This window comes from Salmo trutta, unplaced genomic scaffold (genome assembly GCF_901001165.1).
Source record: "Salmo trutta unplaced genomic scaffold, fSalTru1.1, whole genome shotgun sequence".
Classification (NCBI taxonomy): domain Eukaryota; kingdom Metazoa; phylum Chordata; class Actinopteri; order Salmoniformes; family Salmonidae; genus Salmo; species Salmo trutta.
This window is the reverse complement of record NW_021822833.1, coordinates 70,327-90,326: the sequence shown is the minus strand read 5'-3', so window position 1 is coordinate 90,326 and position 20,000 is coordinate 70,327. Positions and strand designations below refer to the sequence as shown.

Sequence of the window (20,000 nt, the reverse complement as noted above, 5' to 3'; positions counted from 1 at the left end):
GAACCCCTCTCTCTCTGTCTGCAGGGGAACCCCTCTCTCTGTCTGCAGGGGAACCCCTCTCTCTGTCTGCAGGGGAACCCCTCTCTCTGTCTGCAGGGGAACCCTCTCTCTGTCTGCAGGGGAACCCCTCTCTCTGTCTGCAGGGGAACCCCTCTCTCTGTCTGCAGGGGAACCCCTCTCTCTGTCTGCAGGGGAACCCCTCTCCCTCTGTCTGCAGGGGAACCCCTCTCCCTCTGTCTGCAGGGGAACCCCTCTCTCTGTCTGCAGGGGAACCCCTCTCTCTGTCTGCAGGGGAACCCCTCTCTCTGTCTGCAGGGGAACCCCTCTCTCCGTGTTTAGAGGACAGGGGAGACGGAACGGAAGCAGTCCATCAAGTCCTGAATCTCCATCAGCCAAGTCCTGAATCTCCATCAGCCAAGTCCTGAAGCTCCATCAGCCAAGCCCTGAAGCTCCGTCAGCCAAGTCCTGAAGCTCCGTCAGCCAAGTCCTGAAGCTCCGTCAGCCAAATCATGGAGCTCCGTCAGCCAAGTCCTGGAGCTCCGTCAGCCAAGTGCTGAAGCTCCGTCAGCCAAGTCCTGAAGCTCCGTCAGCCAAGTCCTGGAGCTCCATCAGCCAAGTCCTGAAGCTCCATCAGCCAAGTCCTGATGCTCCATCAGCCAAGTCCTGATGCTCCATCAGCCAAGTCCTGATGCTCCATCAGCCAAGTCCTGAAGCTCCATCAGCCAAGTCCTGATTCTCCATCAGCCAAGTCCTGATTCTCCATCAGCCAAGTCCTGATTCTCCATCAGCCAAGTCCTGATTCTCCATCAGCCAAGTCCTGAAGCTCCATCAGCCAAGTCCTAAAGCTCCATCAGCCAAGTCCTAAAGCTCCATCAGCCAAGTCCTAAAGCTCCATCAGCCAAGTCCTAAAGCTCCATCAGCCAAGTCCTAAAGCTCCATCAGCCAAGTCCTGAAGCTCCATCAGCCAAATCATGGAGCTCCATCAGCCAAGTCCTGAATCTCCATCAGCCAAGTCCTGAAGCTCCATCAGCCAAGTCCTGATGCTCCATCAGCCAAGTCCTGAAGCTCCATCAGCCAAGTCCTGAAGCTCCATCAGCCAAGTCCTGAAGCTCCATCAGCCAAGTCCTGAAGCTCCATCAGCCAAGTCCTGAAGCTCCATCAGCCAAGTCCTGAAGCGCCATCAGCCAAGTCCTGATTCTCCATCAGCCAAGTCCTGATTCTCCATCAGCCAAGTCCTGAAGCTCCATCAGCCAAGTCCTGAAGCTCCATCAGCCAAGTCCTGATGCTCCATCAGCCAAGTCCTGATGCTCCATCAGCCAAGTCCTGATGCTCCATCAGCCAAGTCCTGAAGCTCCATCAGCCAAGTCCTGAAGCTCCATCAGCCAAGTCTCTCCATCTCTCTCTCGTATCTGTATTCATTCCAGAAAGCCTGTTCCTGCAGCATTATCAGTGAATACTAACAGCAGACTTACAGAATAGCATGAGCTGCTCTAAGGCCCTCATATATACTGGATGATTCTCTCTCAATATTCACACCTCTCTCCCTCTCTCCCTCTCTCCCTCTCTCCCTCTCTCCCTCTCTCCCTCTCTCCCTCTCTCCCTCCCTCCCTCCCGTACTGTGTGTACCTACTTTCCGCTGAGTACAGCTACTCCTACAGTAGATCGAGGTGTTGCCATGCTGGCGATGAAGCTCCACTGACGAGCCTGAGGATCCCACCTGGGACACAGAGAGACAGAGACACAGAGACACAGAGAGACAGAGACACAGAGAGACAGAGACACAGAGAGACAGACACAGAGAGAGAGACACAGAGAGAGAGAGACGCAGAGAGAGACGCAGAGAGAGACGCAGAGAGAGACGCAGAGAGACAGCGAGACAGAGAGAGACAGAGAGAGAGAGAGACAGAGAGAGAGAGAGAGACAGAGAGACAGAGAGAGAGAGACAGAGAGAGAGAGACAGAGAGAGACAGAGACAGAGAGAGACAGAGAGAGAGAGAGAGACAGACAGAGAGGGAGAGACAGAGAAAGAGACAGAGAGAGGAGAGTGTGTGTTAATTATTTCCATGTCTCACAGCCCCCTGATCGTTCTGTTACGTTGACTATCTCTATAACTTTATGATGTTCACATTGTTCATGAATCATTCCATTTCAAGAGTACATTTCAGAGATATGTACATTATAGCATCATGCCAGTAAAGTCACATGACCAGACCTGTAAAGTCATATGAACAGACCAGACCTGTAAAGTCATATGACCAGACCTGTAAAGTCATATGAACAGACCAGTAAAGTCATATGAACAGACCAGACCTGTAAAGTCATATGAACAGACCTGTAAAGTCATATGAACAGACCAGACCTGTAAAGTCATATGAACAGACCTGTAAAGTCATATGAACAGACCAGACCTGTAAAGTCATATGAACAGACCAGACCTGTAAAGTCATATGACCAGACCAGACCTGTAAAGTCATATGACCAGACCTGTAAAGTCATATGACCAGACCTGTAAAGTCATATGACCAGACCTGTAAAGTCATATGACCAGACCTGTAAAGTCATATGAACAGACCAGACCTGTAAAGTCATATGAACAGACCAGACCTGTAAAGTCATATGAACAGACCTGTAAAGTCATATGAACAGACCTGTAAGTCAGTATGAACAGACCTGTAAAGTCATATGAACAGAACCAGACCTGTAAAGTCATATGAACAGACCTGTAAAGTCATATGAACAGACCAGTAAGTCATATGAACAGACCTGTAAAGTCATATGAACAGACCTGTAAAGTCATATGAACAGACCTGTAAAGTCTATGAACAGACCAACCTGTAAAGTCATATGAACAGACCTGTAAAGTCATATGAACAGACCAGACCTGTAAAGTCATATGAACAGACCTGTAAGTCATATGACCAGACCTGTAAAGTCATATGAACAGACCAGACCTGTAAAGTCATATGAACAGACCTGTAAAGTCATATGAACGAACCTGTAAGTATATGAACGACCTGTAAAGTCATATGAACAGACGCAGACCTGTAAAGTCATATGAACAGAGAACCTGTAAAGTCATATGAACAGACCAGTAAAGTCATATGAACAGACCTGTAAAGTCATATGAACAGACCAGACCTGTAAAGTCATATGAACAGACCTGTAAAGTCATATGAACAGACCAGACCTGTAAAGTCATATGAACAGACCTGTAAAGTCATATGAACAGACCAGACCTGTAAAGTCATATGAACAGACCTGTAAGTCATATGACCAGACCTGTAAAGTCATATGAACAGACCAGACCTGTAAAGTCATATGAACAGACCTGTAAAGTCATATGAACAGACCAGACCTGTAAAGTCATATGAACAGACCAGACCTGTAAGTCATATGAACAGACCTGTAAAGTCAGATGAACAGACCTTAAAGTCATATGACGACAGACCTGTAAAGTCATATGAACAGACCAGACCTGTAAAGTCATATGAACAGACCAGACCAGTAAAGTCATATGAACAGACCAGACCTGTAAAGTCATATGAACAGACCAGACCTGTAAAGTCATATGAACAGACCAGACCTGTAAAGTCATATGAACAGACCTGTAAAGTCATATGACCAGACCTGTAAAGTCATATGACCAGACCTGTAAAGTCATATGAACAGACCTGTAAAGTCATATGAACAGACCTGTAAAGTCATATGAACAGACCAGACCTGTAAAGTCATATGAACAGACCAGACCTGTAAAGTCATATGAACAGACCAGACCTGTAAAGTCATATGAACAGACCTGTAAAGTCATATGAACAGACCTGTAAAGTCATATGAACAGACCTGTAAAGTCATATGACCAGACCTGTAAAGTCATATGACCAGACCTGTAAAGTCATATGAACAGACCAGACCTGTAAAGTCATATGAACAGACCAGTAAAGTCATATGAACAGACCAGTAAAGTGATATGAACAGACCTGTAAAGTCATATGAACAGACCAGACCTGTAAAGTCATATGAACAGACCAGTAAAGTGATATGAACAGACCTGTAAAGTCATATGAACAGACCAGACCTGTAAAGTCATATGAACAGACCAGACCTGTAAAGTCATATGAACAGACCAGACCAGTAAAGTCATATGAACAGACCTGTAAAGTCATATGAACAGACCAGACCTGTAAAGTCATATGAACAGACCAGACCTGTAAAGTCATATGAACAGACCAGACCTGTAAAGTCATATGAACAGACCAGACCTGTAAAGTCATATGAACAGACCAGACCTGTAAAGTCATATGAACAGACCAGACCAGTAAAGTCATATGAACAGACCAGACCAGTAAAGTCATATGAACAGACCAGACCTGTAAAGTCATATGAACAGACCTGTAAAGTCATATGACCAGACCTGTAAAGTCATATGACCAGACCTGTAAAGTCATATGACCAGACCTGTAAAGTCATATGACCAGACCTGTAAAGTCATATGAACAGACCTGTAAAGTCATATTAACATACCAGACCTGTAAAGTCATATGAACAGACCAGACCTGTAAAGTCATATGAACAGACCAGACCTGTAAAGTCATATGAACAGACCAGACCTGTAAAGTCATATGAACAGACCAGTAAAGTCATATGAACAGACCTGTAAAGTCATATGAACAGACCAGACCTGTAAAGTCATATGAACAGACCAGACCTGTAAAGTCATATGAACAGACCTGTAAAGTCATATGAACAGACCTGTAAAGTCATATGAACAGACCTGTAAAGTCATATGAACAGACCAGACCAGTAAACTCATATGAACAGACCTGTAAAGTCATATGAACAGACCAGTAAAGTCATATGAACAGACCAGACCTGTAAAGTCATATGAACAGACCTGTAAAGTCATATGAACAGACCAGTATAGTCATATGAACAGACCAGACCTGTAAAGTCATATGAACAGACCTGTAAAGTCATATGAACAGACCTGTAAAGTCATATGAACAGACCTGTAAAGTCATATAAACAGACCTGTAAAGTCATATGAACAGACCAGACCTGTAAAGTCATATGAACAGACCAGACCTGTAAAGTCATATGAACAGACCAGACCTGTAAAGTCATATGAACAGACCAGACCTGTAGTCATATGAACAGACCAGTAAAGTCATATGACCAGACCTGTAAAGTCATATGAACAGACCAGACCTGTAAAGTCATATGAACAGACCAGTAAAGTCATATGAACAGACCAGACCTGTAAAGTCATATGAACAGACCAGACCTGTAAAGTCATATGAGCAGACCTGTAAAGTCATATGAACAGACCTGTAAAGTCATATGAACAGACCAGACCTGTAAAGTCATATGAACAGACCAGACCTGTAAAGTCATATGAACAGACCTGTAAAGTCATATGAACAGACCTGTAAAGTCATATGAACAGACCAGTAAAGTCATATGAACAGACCAGACCAGTAAAGTCATATGAACAGACCTGTAAAGTCATATGAACAGACCAGTAAAGTCATATGAACAGACCAGTAAAGTCATATGAACAGACCAGACCAGTAAAGTCATATGAACAGACCAGACCAGTAAAGTCATATGAACAGACCAGACCAGTAAAGTCATATGAACAGACCTGTAAAGTCATATGAACAGACCAGTAAAGTCATATGAACAGACCAGTAAAGTCATATGAACAGACCAGACCAGTAAAGTCATATGAACAGACCTGTAAAGTCATATGAACAGACCAGTAATGTCATATGAACAGACCAGACCAGTAAAGTCATATGAACAGACCTGTAAAGTCATATGAACAGACCAGTAAAGTCATATGAACAGACCAGACCTGTAAAGTCATATGAACAGACCTGTAAAGTCATATGAACAGACCTGTAAAGTCATATGAACAGACCTGTAAAGTCATATGAACAGACCTGTAAAGTCATATGAACAGACCAGTAAAGTGATATGAACAGACCTGTAAAGTCATATGAACAGACCAGACCTGTAAAGTCATATGAACAGACCAGACCTGTAAAGTCATATGAACAGACCTGTAAAGTCATATGAACAGACCTGTAAAGTCATATGAACAGACCTGTAAAGTCATATGAACAGACCTGTAAAGTCATATAAACAGACCTGTAAAGTCATATAAACAGACCTGTAAAGTCATATGAACAGACCAGACCAGTAAAGTCATATGAACAGACCAGTAAAGTCATATGAACAGACCAGACCTGTAAAGTCATATGAACAGACCAGTAAAGTCATATGAACAGACCAGACCTGTAAAGTCATATGAACAGACCTGTAAAGTCATATGAACAGACCTGTAAAGTCATATGAACAGACCAGTAAAGTCATATGAACAGACCAGTAAAGTCATATGACCAGACCAGTAAAGTCATATGACCAGACCTGTAAAGTCATATGAACAGACCAGACCTGTAAAGTCATATGAACAGACCAGACCTGTAAAGTCATATGAACAGACCAGACCTGTAAAGTCATATGAACAGACCAGACCAGTAAAGTCATATGAACAGACCAGACCAGTAAAGTCATATGAACAGACCAGACCTGTAAAGTCATATGAACAGACCTGTAAAGTCATATGAACAGACCTGTAAAGTCATATGAACAGACCTGTAAAGTCATATGAACAGACCAGACCTGTAAAGTCATATGAACAGACCTGTAAAGTAATATGAACAGACCAGACCTGTAAAGTCATATGAACAGACCTGTAAGTCATATGAACAGACCAGACCTGTAAAGTCATATGAACAGACCTGTAAAGTCATATGAACAGACCAGACCTGTAAAGTCATATAAACAGACCAGTAGTCATATGAACAGACCAGACCAGTAACGTCATATGAACAGACCAGACCTGTAAAGTCATATGAACAGACCTGTAAAGTCATATGAACAGACCAGTAAAGTCATATGAACAGACCTGTAAAGTCATATGAACAGACCAGTAATGTCATATGAACAGACCAGACCAGTAAAGTCATATGAACAGACCTGTAAAGTCATATGAACAGACCAGTAAAGTCATATGAACAGACCAGACCTGTAAAGTCATATGAACAGACCTGTAAAGTCATATGAACAGACCTGTAAAGTCATATGAACAGACCTGTAAAGTCATATAAACAGACCTGTAAAGTCATATAAACAGACCTGTAAAGTCATATAAACAGACCTGTAAAGTCATATGAACAGACCAGACCAGTAAAGTCATATGAACAGACCAGACCTGTAAAGTCATATGAACAGACCAGTAAAGTCATATGAACAGACCTGTAAAGTCATATGAACAGACCAGACCTGTAAAGTCATATGAACAGACCTGTAAAGTCATATGAACAGACCAGTAAAGTCATATGACCAGACCAGTAAAGTCATATGACCAGACCTGTAAAGTCATATGAACAGACCTGTAAAGTCATATGAACAGACCAGACCTGTAAAGTCATATGAACAGACCAGACCTGTAAAGTCATATGAACAGACCAGACCTGTAAAGTCATATGAACAGACCAGACCAGTAAAGTCATATGAACAGACCAGTAAAGTCATATGAACAGACCAGACCTGTAAAGTCATATGAACAGACCTGTAAAGTCATATGAACAGACCAGACCTGTAAAGTCATATGAACAGACCTGTAAAGTAATATGAACAGACCAGACCTGTAAAGTCATATGAACAGACCTGTAAAGTCATATGAACAGACCAGACCTGTAAAGTCATATGAACAGACCTGTAAAGTCATATGAACAGACCAGACCTGTAAAGTCATATGAACAGACCTGTAAAGTAATATGAACAGACCAGACCTGTAAAGTCATATGAACAGACCTGTAAAGTCATATGAACAGACCAGACCTGTAAAGTCATATGAACAGACCTGTAAAGTCATATGAACAGACCAGACCTGTAAAGTCATATAAACAGACCTGTAAAGTCATATGAACAGACCTGTAAAGTCATATGAACAGACCAGTAGTCATATGAACAGACCAGACCAGTAACGTCATATGAACAGACCAGACCTGTAAAGTCATATGAACAGACCAGACCTGTAAAGTCATATGAACAGACCAGACCTGTAAAGTCATATGAACAGACCTGTAAAGTCATATGAACAAACCTGACCTGTAAAGTCATATGAACAGACCTGACCTGTAAAGTCATATGAACAGACCTGTAAAGTCATATGAACAGACCTGTAAAGTCATATGAACAGACCTGTAAAGTCATATGAACAGACCAGACCTGTAAAGTCATATGAACAGACCAGACCTGTAAAGTCATATGAACAGACCAGACCTGTAAAGTCATATGAACAGACCAGACCTGTAAAGTCATATGAACAGACAAGACCTGTAAAGTCATATGAACAGACCAGACCTGTAAAGTCATATGAACACAGACCTAAGTATATGAACAGACCTGTAATCATATGAACAGACCTGTAAGTCATATGAACAGACCTGTAAAGTCATATAAACAGACCTGTAAAGTCATATAAACAGACCTGTAAAGTCATATGAACAGACCTGTAAAGTCATATGAACAGACCTGTAAAGTCATATGAACAGACCAGTAAAGTCATATGAACAGACCAGACCTGTAAAGTCATATGAACAGACCAGTAAAGTCATATGAACAGACCAGTAAAGTCATATGAACAGACCAGTAAAGTCATATGACCAGACCTGTAAAGTCATATGAACAGACCAGACCAGTAAAGTCATATGAACAGACCTGTAAAGTCATATGAACAGACCAGTAAAGTCATATGAACAGACCAGTAAAGTCATATGAACAGACCAGTAAAGTCATATGAACAGACCAGTAAAGTCATATGACCAGACCAGTAAAGTCATATGACCAGACCTGTAAAGTCATATGAACAGACCAGACCTGTAAAGTCATATGAACAGACCAGACCTGTAAAGTCATATGAACAGACCAGACCTGTAAAGTCATATGAACAGACCAGTAAAGTCATATGAACAGACCTGTAAAGTCATATGAACAGACCTGTAAAGTCATATGAACAGACCTGTAAAGTCATATGAACAGACCTGTAAAGTCATATGAACAGACCTGTAAAGTCATATGAACAGACCAGTAAAGTCATATGAACAGACCAGACCTGTAAAGTCATATGAACAGACCAGACCTGTAAAGTCATATGAACAGACCAGACCTGTAAAGTCATATGAACAGACCTGTAAAGTCATATGAACAGACCTGTAAAGTCATATGAACAGACCTGTAAAGTCATATGAACAGACCTGTAAAGTCATATAAACAGACCTGTAAAGTCATATGAACAGACCAGTAAAGTCATATGAACAGACCAGACCAGTAAAGTCATATGAACAGACCAGACCAGTAAAGTCATATGAACAGACCAGACCTGTAAAGTCATATGAACAGACCAGACCTGTAAAGTCATATGAACAGACCAGACCTGTAAAGTCATATGAACAGACCTGTAAAGTCATATGAACAGACCTGTAAAGTCATATGAACAGACCTGACCTGTAAAGTCATATGAACAGACCTGTAAAGTCATATGAACAGACCAGACCTGTAAAGTCATATGAACAGACCAGACCAGTAAAGTCATATGAACAGACCAGACCTGTAAAGTCATATGAACAGACCAGACCTGTAAAGTCATATGAACAGACCAGTAAAGTCATATGAACAGACCTGTAAAGTCATATGAACAGACCAGACCTGTAAAGTCATATAAACAGACCTGTAAAGTCATATGAACAGACCAGTAAAGTCATATGAACAGACCAGACCAGTAAAGTCATATGAACAGACCAGACCAGTAAAGTCATATGAACAGACCAGACCTGTAAAGTCATATGAACAGACCAGACCTGTAAAGTCATATGAACAGACCTGTAAAGTCATATGAACAGACCTGTAAAGTCATATGAACAGACCTGTAAAGTCATATGAACAGACCTGACCTGTAAAGTCATATGAACAGACCTGTAAAGTCATATGAACAGACCAGACCTGTAAAGTCATATGAACAGACCAGACCAGTAAAGTCATATGAACAGACCAGACCTGTAAAGTCATATGAACAGACCAGACCTGTAAAGTCATATGAACAGACCAGTAAAGTCATATGAACAGACCTGTAAAGTCATATGAACAGACCAGACCTGTAAAGTCATATGAACAGACCAGACCTGTAAAGTCATATGAACAGACCAGACCTGTAAAGTCATATGAACAGACCAGACCTGTAAAGTCATATGAACAGACAAGACCTGTAAAGTCATATGAACAGACAAGACCTGTAAAGTCATATGAACAGACCAGACCTGTAAAGTCATATGAACAGACCAGACCAGTAAAGTCATATGAACAGACCTGTAAAGTCATATGAACAGACCAGACCAGTAAAGTCATATGAACAGACCAGTAAAGTCATATGAACAGACCTGTAAAGTCATATGAACAGACCAGACCAGTAAAGTCATATGAACAGACCTGTAAAGTCATATGAACAGACCTGTAAAGTAATATGAACAGACCAGACCTGTAAAGTCACATGAACAGACCTGTAAAGTCATATGAACAGACCAGTAAAGTCATATGACCAGACCTGTAAAGTCATATGAACAGACCAGACCTGTAAAGTCATATGAACAGACCAGTAAAGTCATATGAACAGACCTGTAAAGTCATATGAACAGACCTGTAAAGTCATATGAACAGACCAGACCTGTAAAGTCATTTGAACAGACCAGACCTGTAAAGTCATATGAACAGACCTGTAAAGTCATATGAACAGACCTGTAAAGTCATATGAACAGACCTGTAAAGTCATATGAACAGACCTGTAAGTCATATGAACAGACCTGTATAGTCATATGAACAGACCTGTAAAGTCATATGTACAGACCTGTAAAGTCATATGAACAGACCTGTAAAGTCATATGAACAGACCTGTAAAGTCATATGAACAGACCTGTAAAGTCATATGAACAGACCTGTAAAGTCATATGAACAGACCTGTAAGTCATATGAACAGACCTGTAAGTCATATGAACAGACCTGTAAAGTCATATGAACAGACCTGTAAAGTCATATGAACAGACCAGACCTGTAAAGTCATATGAACAGACCTGTAAAGTCATATGAACAGACCTGTAAGTCATATAAACAGGGTCTGACTCACCTCTCTACAGTACTGAGGTAGCTCCACCCATCATGCCCTCCTACTGCATACATTGGACCCTCAAGTACTGTCACACCTGGGATAATACAGTATATATTAACACCTAGGATAATACAGTATATATTAACACCTAGGATAATACAGTATATATTAACACCTAGGATAATACAGTATATATTAACACCTAGGATAATACAGTATATATTAACACCTAGGATAATACAGTATATATTAACACCTAGGATAATACAGTATATATTAACACCTAGGATATTACAGTATATATTAACACCTAGGATATTACAGTATATATTAACACCTAGGATAATACAGTATATATTAACACCTAGGATAATACAGTATATATTAACACCTAGGATAATACAGTATATATTAACACCTAGGATATTACAGTATATATTAACACCTGGGATAATACAGTATATATTAACACCTAGGATAATACAGTATATATTAACACCTAGGATAATACAGTATATATTAACACCTAGGATATTACAGTATACATTAACACCTAGGATAATACAGTATATATTAACACCTAGGATATTACAGTATACATTAACACCTAGGATAATACAGTATACATTAACACCTAGGATAATACAGTACATATTAACACCTAGGAAATTACAGTATGTATTATCTGTTCTCTGTTCTCACCCAGCCCGATATCAGACAACACGTATCCTCTGTTCTCACCCCAGCCCGGTATCAGACAACACGTATCCTCACCCAGCCCGGTATCAGACAACACGTATCCTCTGTTCTCACCCAGCCCGGTATCAGACAACACGTATCCTCTGTTCTCACCCCAGCCCGGTATCAGAAAACACTTATCCTCACCCAGCCCGGTATCAGACAACACGTATTCTCTGTTCTCACCCAGCCCGGTATCAGACAGCACGTATCCTCTGTTCTCACCCAGCCCGGTATCAGACAACACGTATCCTCTGATCTCACCCAGCCCGGTATCAGACAACACGTATCCTCTGTTCTCACCCCAGCCCGGTATCAGAAAACACTTATCCTCACCCAGCCCGGTATCAGACAACACGTATTCTCTGTTCTCACCCAGCCCGGTATCAGACAACACGTATCCTCTGTTCTCACCCAGCCCGGTATCAGACAACACGTATCCTCTGATCTCACCCAGCCCGGTATCAGACAACACGTATCCTCTGTTCTCACCCAGCCCAATATCAGACAACACGTATCCTCCGTTCTCACCCAGCCCAATATCAGACAACACGTATCCTCTGTTCTCACCCAGCCCGATATCAGGCAACAAATATTCTCACCCAGCCCGGTATCAGACAACACGTATCCTCTGTTCTCACCCCAGCCCGATATCAGACAACACGTATCCTCACCCAGCCCGGTATCAAACAACACGTATCCTCACCCAGCCAGGTATCAGACAACAAGTATCCTCTGTTCTCACCCAGCCCGGTATCAGACAACACGTATCCTCTGTTCTCACCCAGCCCGGTATCAGACAACACGTATCCTCTGTTCTCACCCAGCCCGGTATCAGACAACACGTATCCTCTGTTCTCACCCAGCCCGGTATCAGACAACACGTATCCTCTGTTCTCACCCAGCCCGGTATCAGAAAACACGTATCCTCTGTTCTCACCCAGCCCGGTATCAGACAACACGTATCCTCTGTTCTCACCCAGCCCGGTATCAGACAACACGTATCCGCTGTTCTCACCCCAGCCCGATATCAGACAACACGTATCCTCTGTTCTCACCCCAGCCCGGTATCAGACAACACGTATCCTCACCCAGCCCGGTATCAGACAACACGTATCCTCTGTTCTCACCCAGCCCGGTATCAGACAACACGTATCCTCTGTTCTCACCCCAGCCCGGTATCAGACAACACGTATCCTCACCCAGCCCGGTATCAGACAACACGTATCCTCTGTTCTCACCCAGCCCGGTATCAGACAACACGTATCCTCTGTTCTCACCCCAGCCCGGTATCAGAAAACACTTATCCTCATCCAGCCCGGTATCAGACAACACGTATTCTCTGTTTTCACCCAGCCCGATATCAGACAACACGTATCCCTCTGTTCTCACCCAGCCCGTTATCAGACAACACGTATCCTCTGTTCTCACCCCAGCCCGGTATCAGACAACACGTATCCTCTGTTCTCACCTAGCCCAGTATCAGACAACACGTATCCTCTGTTCTGACCCAGCCCGATATCAAACAACACGTATCCTCTGTTCTCACCCAGCCCGGTATCAGACAACACGTATCCTCTGTTCTCACCCAGCCCGGTATCAGACAACACGTATCCTCTGATCTCACCCAGCCCGGTATCAGACAACACGTATCCTCTGTTCTCACCCCAGCCCGGTATCAGACAACACGTATCCTCACCCAGCCCGGTATCAGACAACACGTATCCTCTGTTCTCACCCAGCCCGGTATCAGACAACACGTATCCTCTGTTCTCACCCCAGCCCGGTATCAGACAACACGTATCCTCACCCAGCCCGGTATCAGACAACACGTATCCTCTGTTCTCACCCAGCCCGGTATCAGACAACACGTATCCTCTGTTCTCACCCCAGCCCGGTATCAGAAAACACTTATCCTCATCCAGCCCGGTATCAGACAACACGTATTCTCTGTTTTCACCCAGCCCGATATCAGACAACACGTATCCCTCTGTTCTCACCCAGCCCGTTATCAGACAACACGTATCCTCTGTTCTCACCCCAGCCCGGTATCAGACAACACGTATCCTCTGTTCTCACCTAGCCCGGTATCAGACAACACGTATCCTCTGTTCTGACCCAGCCCGATATCAAACAACACGTATCCTCTGTTCTCACCCAGCCCGGTATCAGACAACACGTATCCTCTGTTCTCACCCAGCCCGGTATCAGACAACACGTATCCTCTGTTCTCACCCAGCCCGGTATCAGACAACACGTATTCTCTGTTCTCACCCAGCCCGGTATCAGACAACACGTATCCTCTGTTCTCACCCAGCCCGGTATCAGACAACACGTATCCTCTGTTCTCACCCCAGCCCGATATCAGACAGCACGTATCCTCACCCAGCCCGGTATCAGACAACACGTATCCTCACCCAGCCCGGTATCAGACAGCACGTATCCTCACCCAGCCCGGTATCAGACAACACGTATCCTCTGTTCTCACCCCAGCCCGATATCAGACAACACGTATCCTCACCCAGCCCGGTATCAGACAACACTTATCCTCACCCAGCCCGTGTCTGTGGGTGGACATGGGCGTCATGACGCTCCAGCTGTTACCGTCCGGGTCGTAACACTCCACGGCGTTGAGGGTCTTCAGTCCGTCCCGCCCACCGACCACGTACAGGCGGCGGTCCAACACACACACCCCGAACTGGAGTCTGCGCCCGCTCATCACCGCTACCTGGAAACATTGGGGTCTTTAATATCATCTCTCCTTCTACTGTTTTGATTTGGTTAAAACAACTTGGCATTCATTTGTTGGGGGAAATGTGATATTTTATAAATATAGATATATATAAAAGTTTGATTTGGTTACCTGGCTCCACGCATCCCGACGCAGGCAGTACTGCTCTATACTGGTGGCTCCTGGCACACACACACACACACACACACACACACGGTTAAACATACATATATACATACACATACAGTTATACACACACACACACACACACACACACACACACGGTTAAACATACATGTATACATACACACACACACACACACACACACACACACACACACACTGTTATACACGCACACACACACACACACACTGTTATACACGCACACACACACACACACACACACACACACGGTTAAACATACATATATACATACACACACAGTTACACACACACACACACAGTTATACACACACACATACTGTTATACATACACACACACAGAGGCTAACCTTTGGTAGCGTCCATATCCCCTACAGTGAACATCAGAGGCTAACCTTTGGTAGCGTCCATACCCCCTACAGCGAACATCAGAGGCTAACCTTTGGTAGCGTCCATACCCCCTACAGTGAACATCAGAGGCTAACCTTTGGTAGAGTCCATACCCCCTACAGTGAACATCAGAGGCTAACCTTTGGTAGCGTCCATACCCCCTACAGTGAACATCAGAGGCTAACCTTTGGTAGCGTCCATACCCCCTACAGTGAACATCAGAGGCTAACCTTTGGTAGCGTCCATACCCCCTACAGTGAACATCAGAGGCTAACCTTTGGTAGCGTCCATATCCCCTACAGTGAACATCAGAGGCTAACCTTTGGTAGCGTCCATATCCCCTACAGCGAACATCAGAGGCTAACCTTTGGTAGCGTCCATATCCCCTACAGCGAACATCAGAGGCTAACCTTTGGTAGCGTCCATACCCCCTACAGTGAACATCAGAGGCTAACCTTTGGTAGCGTCCATATCCCCTACAGTGAACATCAGAGGCTAACCTTTGGTAGCGTCCATACCCCCTACAGCGAACATGGCTCCTACAGTAGATTTACGAGGTCTGGTTCTGGGGCTCTGCAGCAGGGGGCGCCGCTGAGGCAGGAGATGGTACTTCATACCTGAACAATACAGATCAATACATTCATCAATACACATATCAATACATTCATTACTACATTCATCAATACACATATCAATACATTCATTACTACATTCATCAATACATTCATCACTACACAGATCAATACATTCATTACTACATTCATCAATACATTCATCAATACATTCATCACTACACAGATCAATACATTCATCACTACATTCATCCCTACATTCATCACTACATTCATCACTACACAGATCAATACATTCATCACTACATTCATCACTACACAGATCAATACATTCATCAATACATTCATCACTACATTCATCACTACATTCATCACTACACAGATCAATACATTCATCACTACATTCATCAATACATTCATCACTACACAGATCAATACATTCATCAATACATTCATCACTACATTCATCACTACACAGATCAATACATTCATCAATACATTCATCAATACATTCATCACTACATTCATCAATACATTCATCACTACACAGATCAATACATTCATCAATACATTCATCACTACATTCATCACTACATTCATCAATACATTCATCAATACATTCATCAATACATTCATCAATACATTCATCACTACACAGATCAATACATTCATCAATACATTCATCACTACATTCATCACTACATTCATCACTACACAGATCAATACATTCATCAATACATTCACTACATTCATCAATACATTCATCACTACACAGATCAATACATTCATCACTACACAGATCACTACATTCATCACTACATTCATCAATACATTCATCAATACATTCATCAATACATTCATCAATACATTCATCACTACACAGATCAATTCATTCATCAATACATTCATCACTACATTCATCACTACACAGATCAATACATTCATCACTACATTCATCACTACATTCATCAATACATTCATCAATACATAGATCACTACATTCATCACTACATTCATCACTACATTCATCACTACATTCATCACTACATTCATCAATACATTCATCAATACATTCATCACTACACAGATCAATACATTCATCAATACATTCATCAATACATTCATCAATACATTCATCACTACACAGATCAATACATTCATCACTACATTCATCAATACACAGATCAATACATTCATCACTACATTCATCAATACATTCATCACTACACAGATCAATACATTCATCACTACACAGATCAATACATTCATCAATACATTCATCAATACATTCATCACTACACAGATCAATACATTCATCACTACATTCATCAATACATTAATCAATACATTCATCAATACATTCATCAATACATTCATCACTACATTCATCACTACACAGATCAATACATTCATCACTACACAGATCAATACATTCATCACTACACAGATCAATTCATTCATCAATACATTCTTCAATACATTCATCATACATAGATCAATACATTCATCAATACATTAATCTATACATTCATCTATACATTCATCTATACATCAATCAATACATTCATCAATACATTCATCACTACATTCATCAATACATTCATCAATACATTCATCAATACATTCATCTATACATTCATCAATACATTCATCAATACATTCATCACTACATTCATCACTACATTCATCACTACATTCATCACTACATTCATCACTACACAGATCAATACATTCATCAATACACAGATCAATACATTCATCACTACACAGATCAATTCATTCATCAATACATTCTTCAATACATTCATCATACATAGATCAATACATTCATCAATACATTCATCATACATAGATCAATACATTCATCTATACATTCATCTATACATTCATCTATACATTCATCTATACATCAATCAATACATAGTTCTATACATTCATCAATACATTCATCTATACATTCATCTATACATTCATCTATACATTCATCTATACATTCATCACTACATTAATCAATACATTCATCAATACATAGATCAATACATTCATCAATACATTCATCACTACATTCATCACTACACAGATCAATACATTCATCACTACATTCATCAATACATTCATCACTACACAGATCACTACACAGATCAATACATTCATCAATACATTCATCACTACACAGATCACTACATTCATCACTACATTCATCACTACATTCATCAATACACAGATCAATACATTCATCACTACACAGATCAATACATTCATCAATACATTCTTCAATACATTCATCATACATAGATCAATACATTCATCAATACATTCATCAATACATTCATCATACATAGATCAATACATTCATCAATACATTCATCATACATAGATCAATACATTCATCAATACATTCATCTATACATTCATCTATACATCAATCAATACATAGTTCTATACATTCATCAATACATTCATCTATACATTCATCAATACATTCATCTATACATTCATCTATACATCAATCAATACATTCATCTATACATTCATCACTACATTCATGTATATATTCATCTATACATTCATCAATACATTCATCAATACATTCATCTATACATTCATCTATACATTCATCAATACGCTAAATGACTTAAATGTAAATGTAAATGTACATTCATCTATACATTCATCAATACATTCATCTATACATTCATCTATACATTCATCACTACATTAATCAATACATTCATCACTACATTCATCAATACATTCATCACTACATTCATCACTACATTCATCAATACATTCATCACTACACAGATCAATACATTCATCAATACATTCATCACTACATAGATCAATACATTCATCAATACATTCATCATACACAGATCAATACATTCATCAATACATTCATCACTACATTCATCAATACACAGATCAATACATTCATCTATACATTCATCACTACATTCATCACTACATTCATCAATACACAGATCAATACATTCATCACTACATTCATCAATACATTCATCAATACATTCATCACTACATTCATCAATACATTCATCAATACACAGATCACTACATTCATCACTACATTCATCACTACACAGATCAATACATTCATCACTACACAGATCAATACATTCATCACTACATTCATCACTACACAGATCAATACATTCATCACTACACAGATCAATACATTCATCACTACATTCATCAATACATTCACTGAGTGTACAAGACATGAACAACTTTATTTGTATTTCCAAGTGCCTTTGAACGGGGTTTGGTAGGAGGTGCCAGGAGAAGCGGTTTGAGTGTCAAGAACTGCAACGCTGCTGGGTTTTTCACACTCATCAGTTTCCCCGTGTGTATCCAGAATGTTCCACCACCCAAAGGACATCCAGACAACTGGACACAACTGTGGGAAGCATTGGAGTCAACATGGGCCAGCATCCCAGTCAATCAGTCAGTCAATAAGTCAATCAGTCAGCCAGTCAGTCAATCAATCAGTCAGTCAGTCAGCCAGTCAGTCAATCAATCAGTCAGTCAGCCAGTCAGTCAATCAATCAGTCAGTCAGTCAGCCAGCAAGCCAGCCAATCAGTCAGTCAGCCAGCCAATCAGTCAGTCAGTCAATCAGTCAGTCAATCAGTCAGCCAGCCAATCAGTCAGTCAGCCAGCCAGTCAACCAGCCAGCCAGCCAGCCAGCCAGTCAATCAGTTAGCCAGCCAGTCAGTCAGTCAGTCAGTCAGTCAGTCAGTCAGTCAGTCAGCCAGCCAGTCAATCAGTTAGCCAGCCAGCTAGCCAATCAGTTAGCCAGCCAGTCAATTAGCCAGTCAGTCAATCAATCAGTTAAACAGCCAGTCAGTCAGTCAGTCAACCAGTCAGCCAGTCAATCAAGTCAGTCAGCCAGCCAATCAGTCAGCCAGCCAGTCAGTCAGCCAGCCAATCAGTCAGTCAGCCAGTCAGTCAGCCAGCCAGTCAGTCAATCAGTTAGCCAGCCAGTCAGTCAGCCAACCAGTCAGTCAGCCAACCAGTTAGCCAGCAAGTCAATCAGTTAGCCAGCAAGTCAATCAGTCAGCCAGTCAATCAGCCAATCAATCAGCCAGCCAGCCAGCCGGCCAGTCAATCAATAAATATCAATGTTCACCACAACAAACTAAAAGGGTGCATACCACCCC

General features: G+C 41.5%; 1 protein-coding gene across 1 annotated transcript in view; it reads right to left on the bottom strand.

Annotated features, from left to right (window-relative positions):
* Positions 1-20,000, bottom strand: part of LOC115185191 (kelch-like protein 5) — a 63,849-nt gene that overhangs the window by 12,117 nt on the left and 31,732 nt on the right. The window contains exons 10-11 of the mRNA XM_029745700.1: positions 11,246-11,321; positions 1,631-1,717 (exon numbers count right to left, since the gene is read on the bottom strand). Of these exons, the coding sequence (XP_029601560.1) occupies positions 1,631-1,717; positions 11,246-11,321 (163 nt within the window). The remainder of the gene's footprint in view (positions 1-1,630; positions 1,718-11,245; positions 11,322-20,000) is intronic.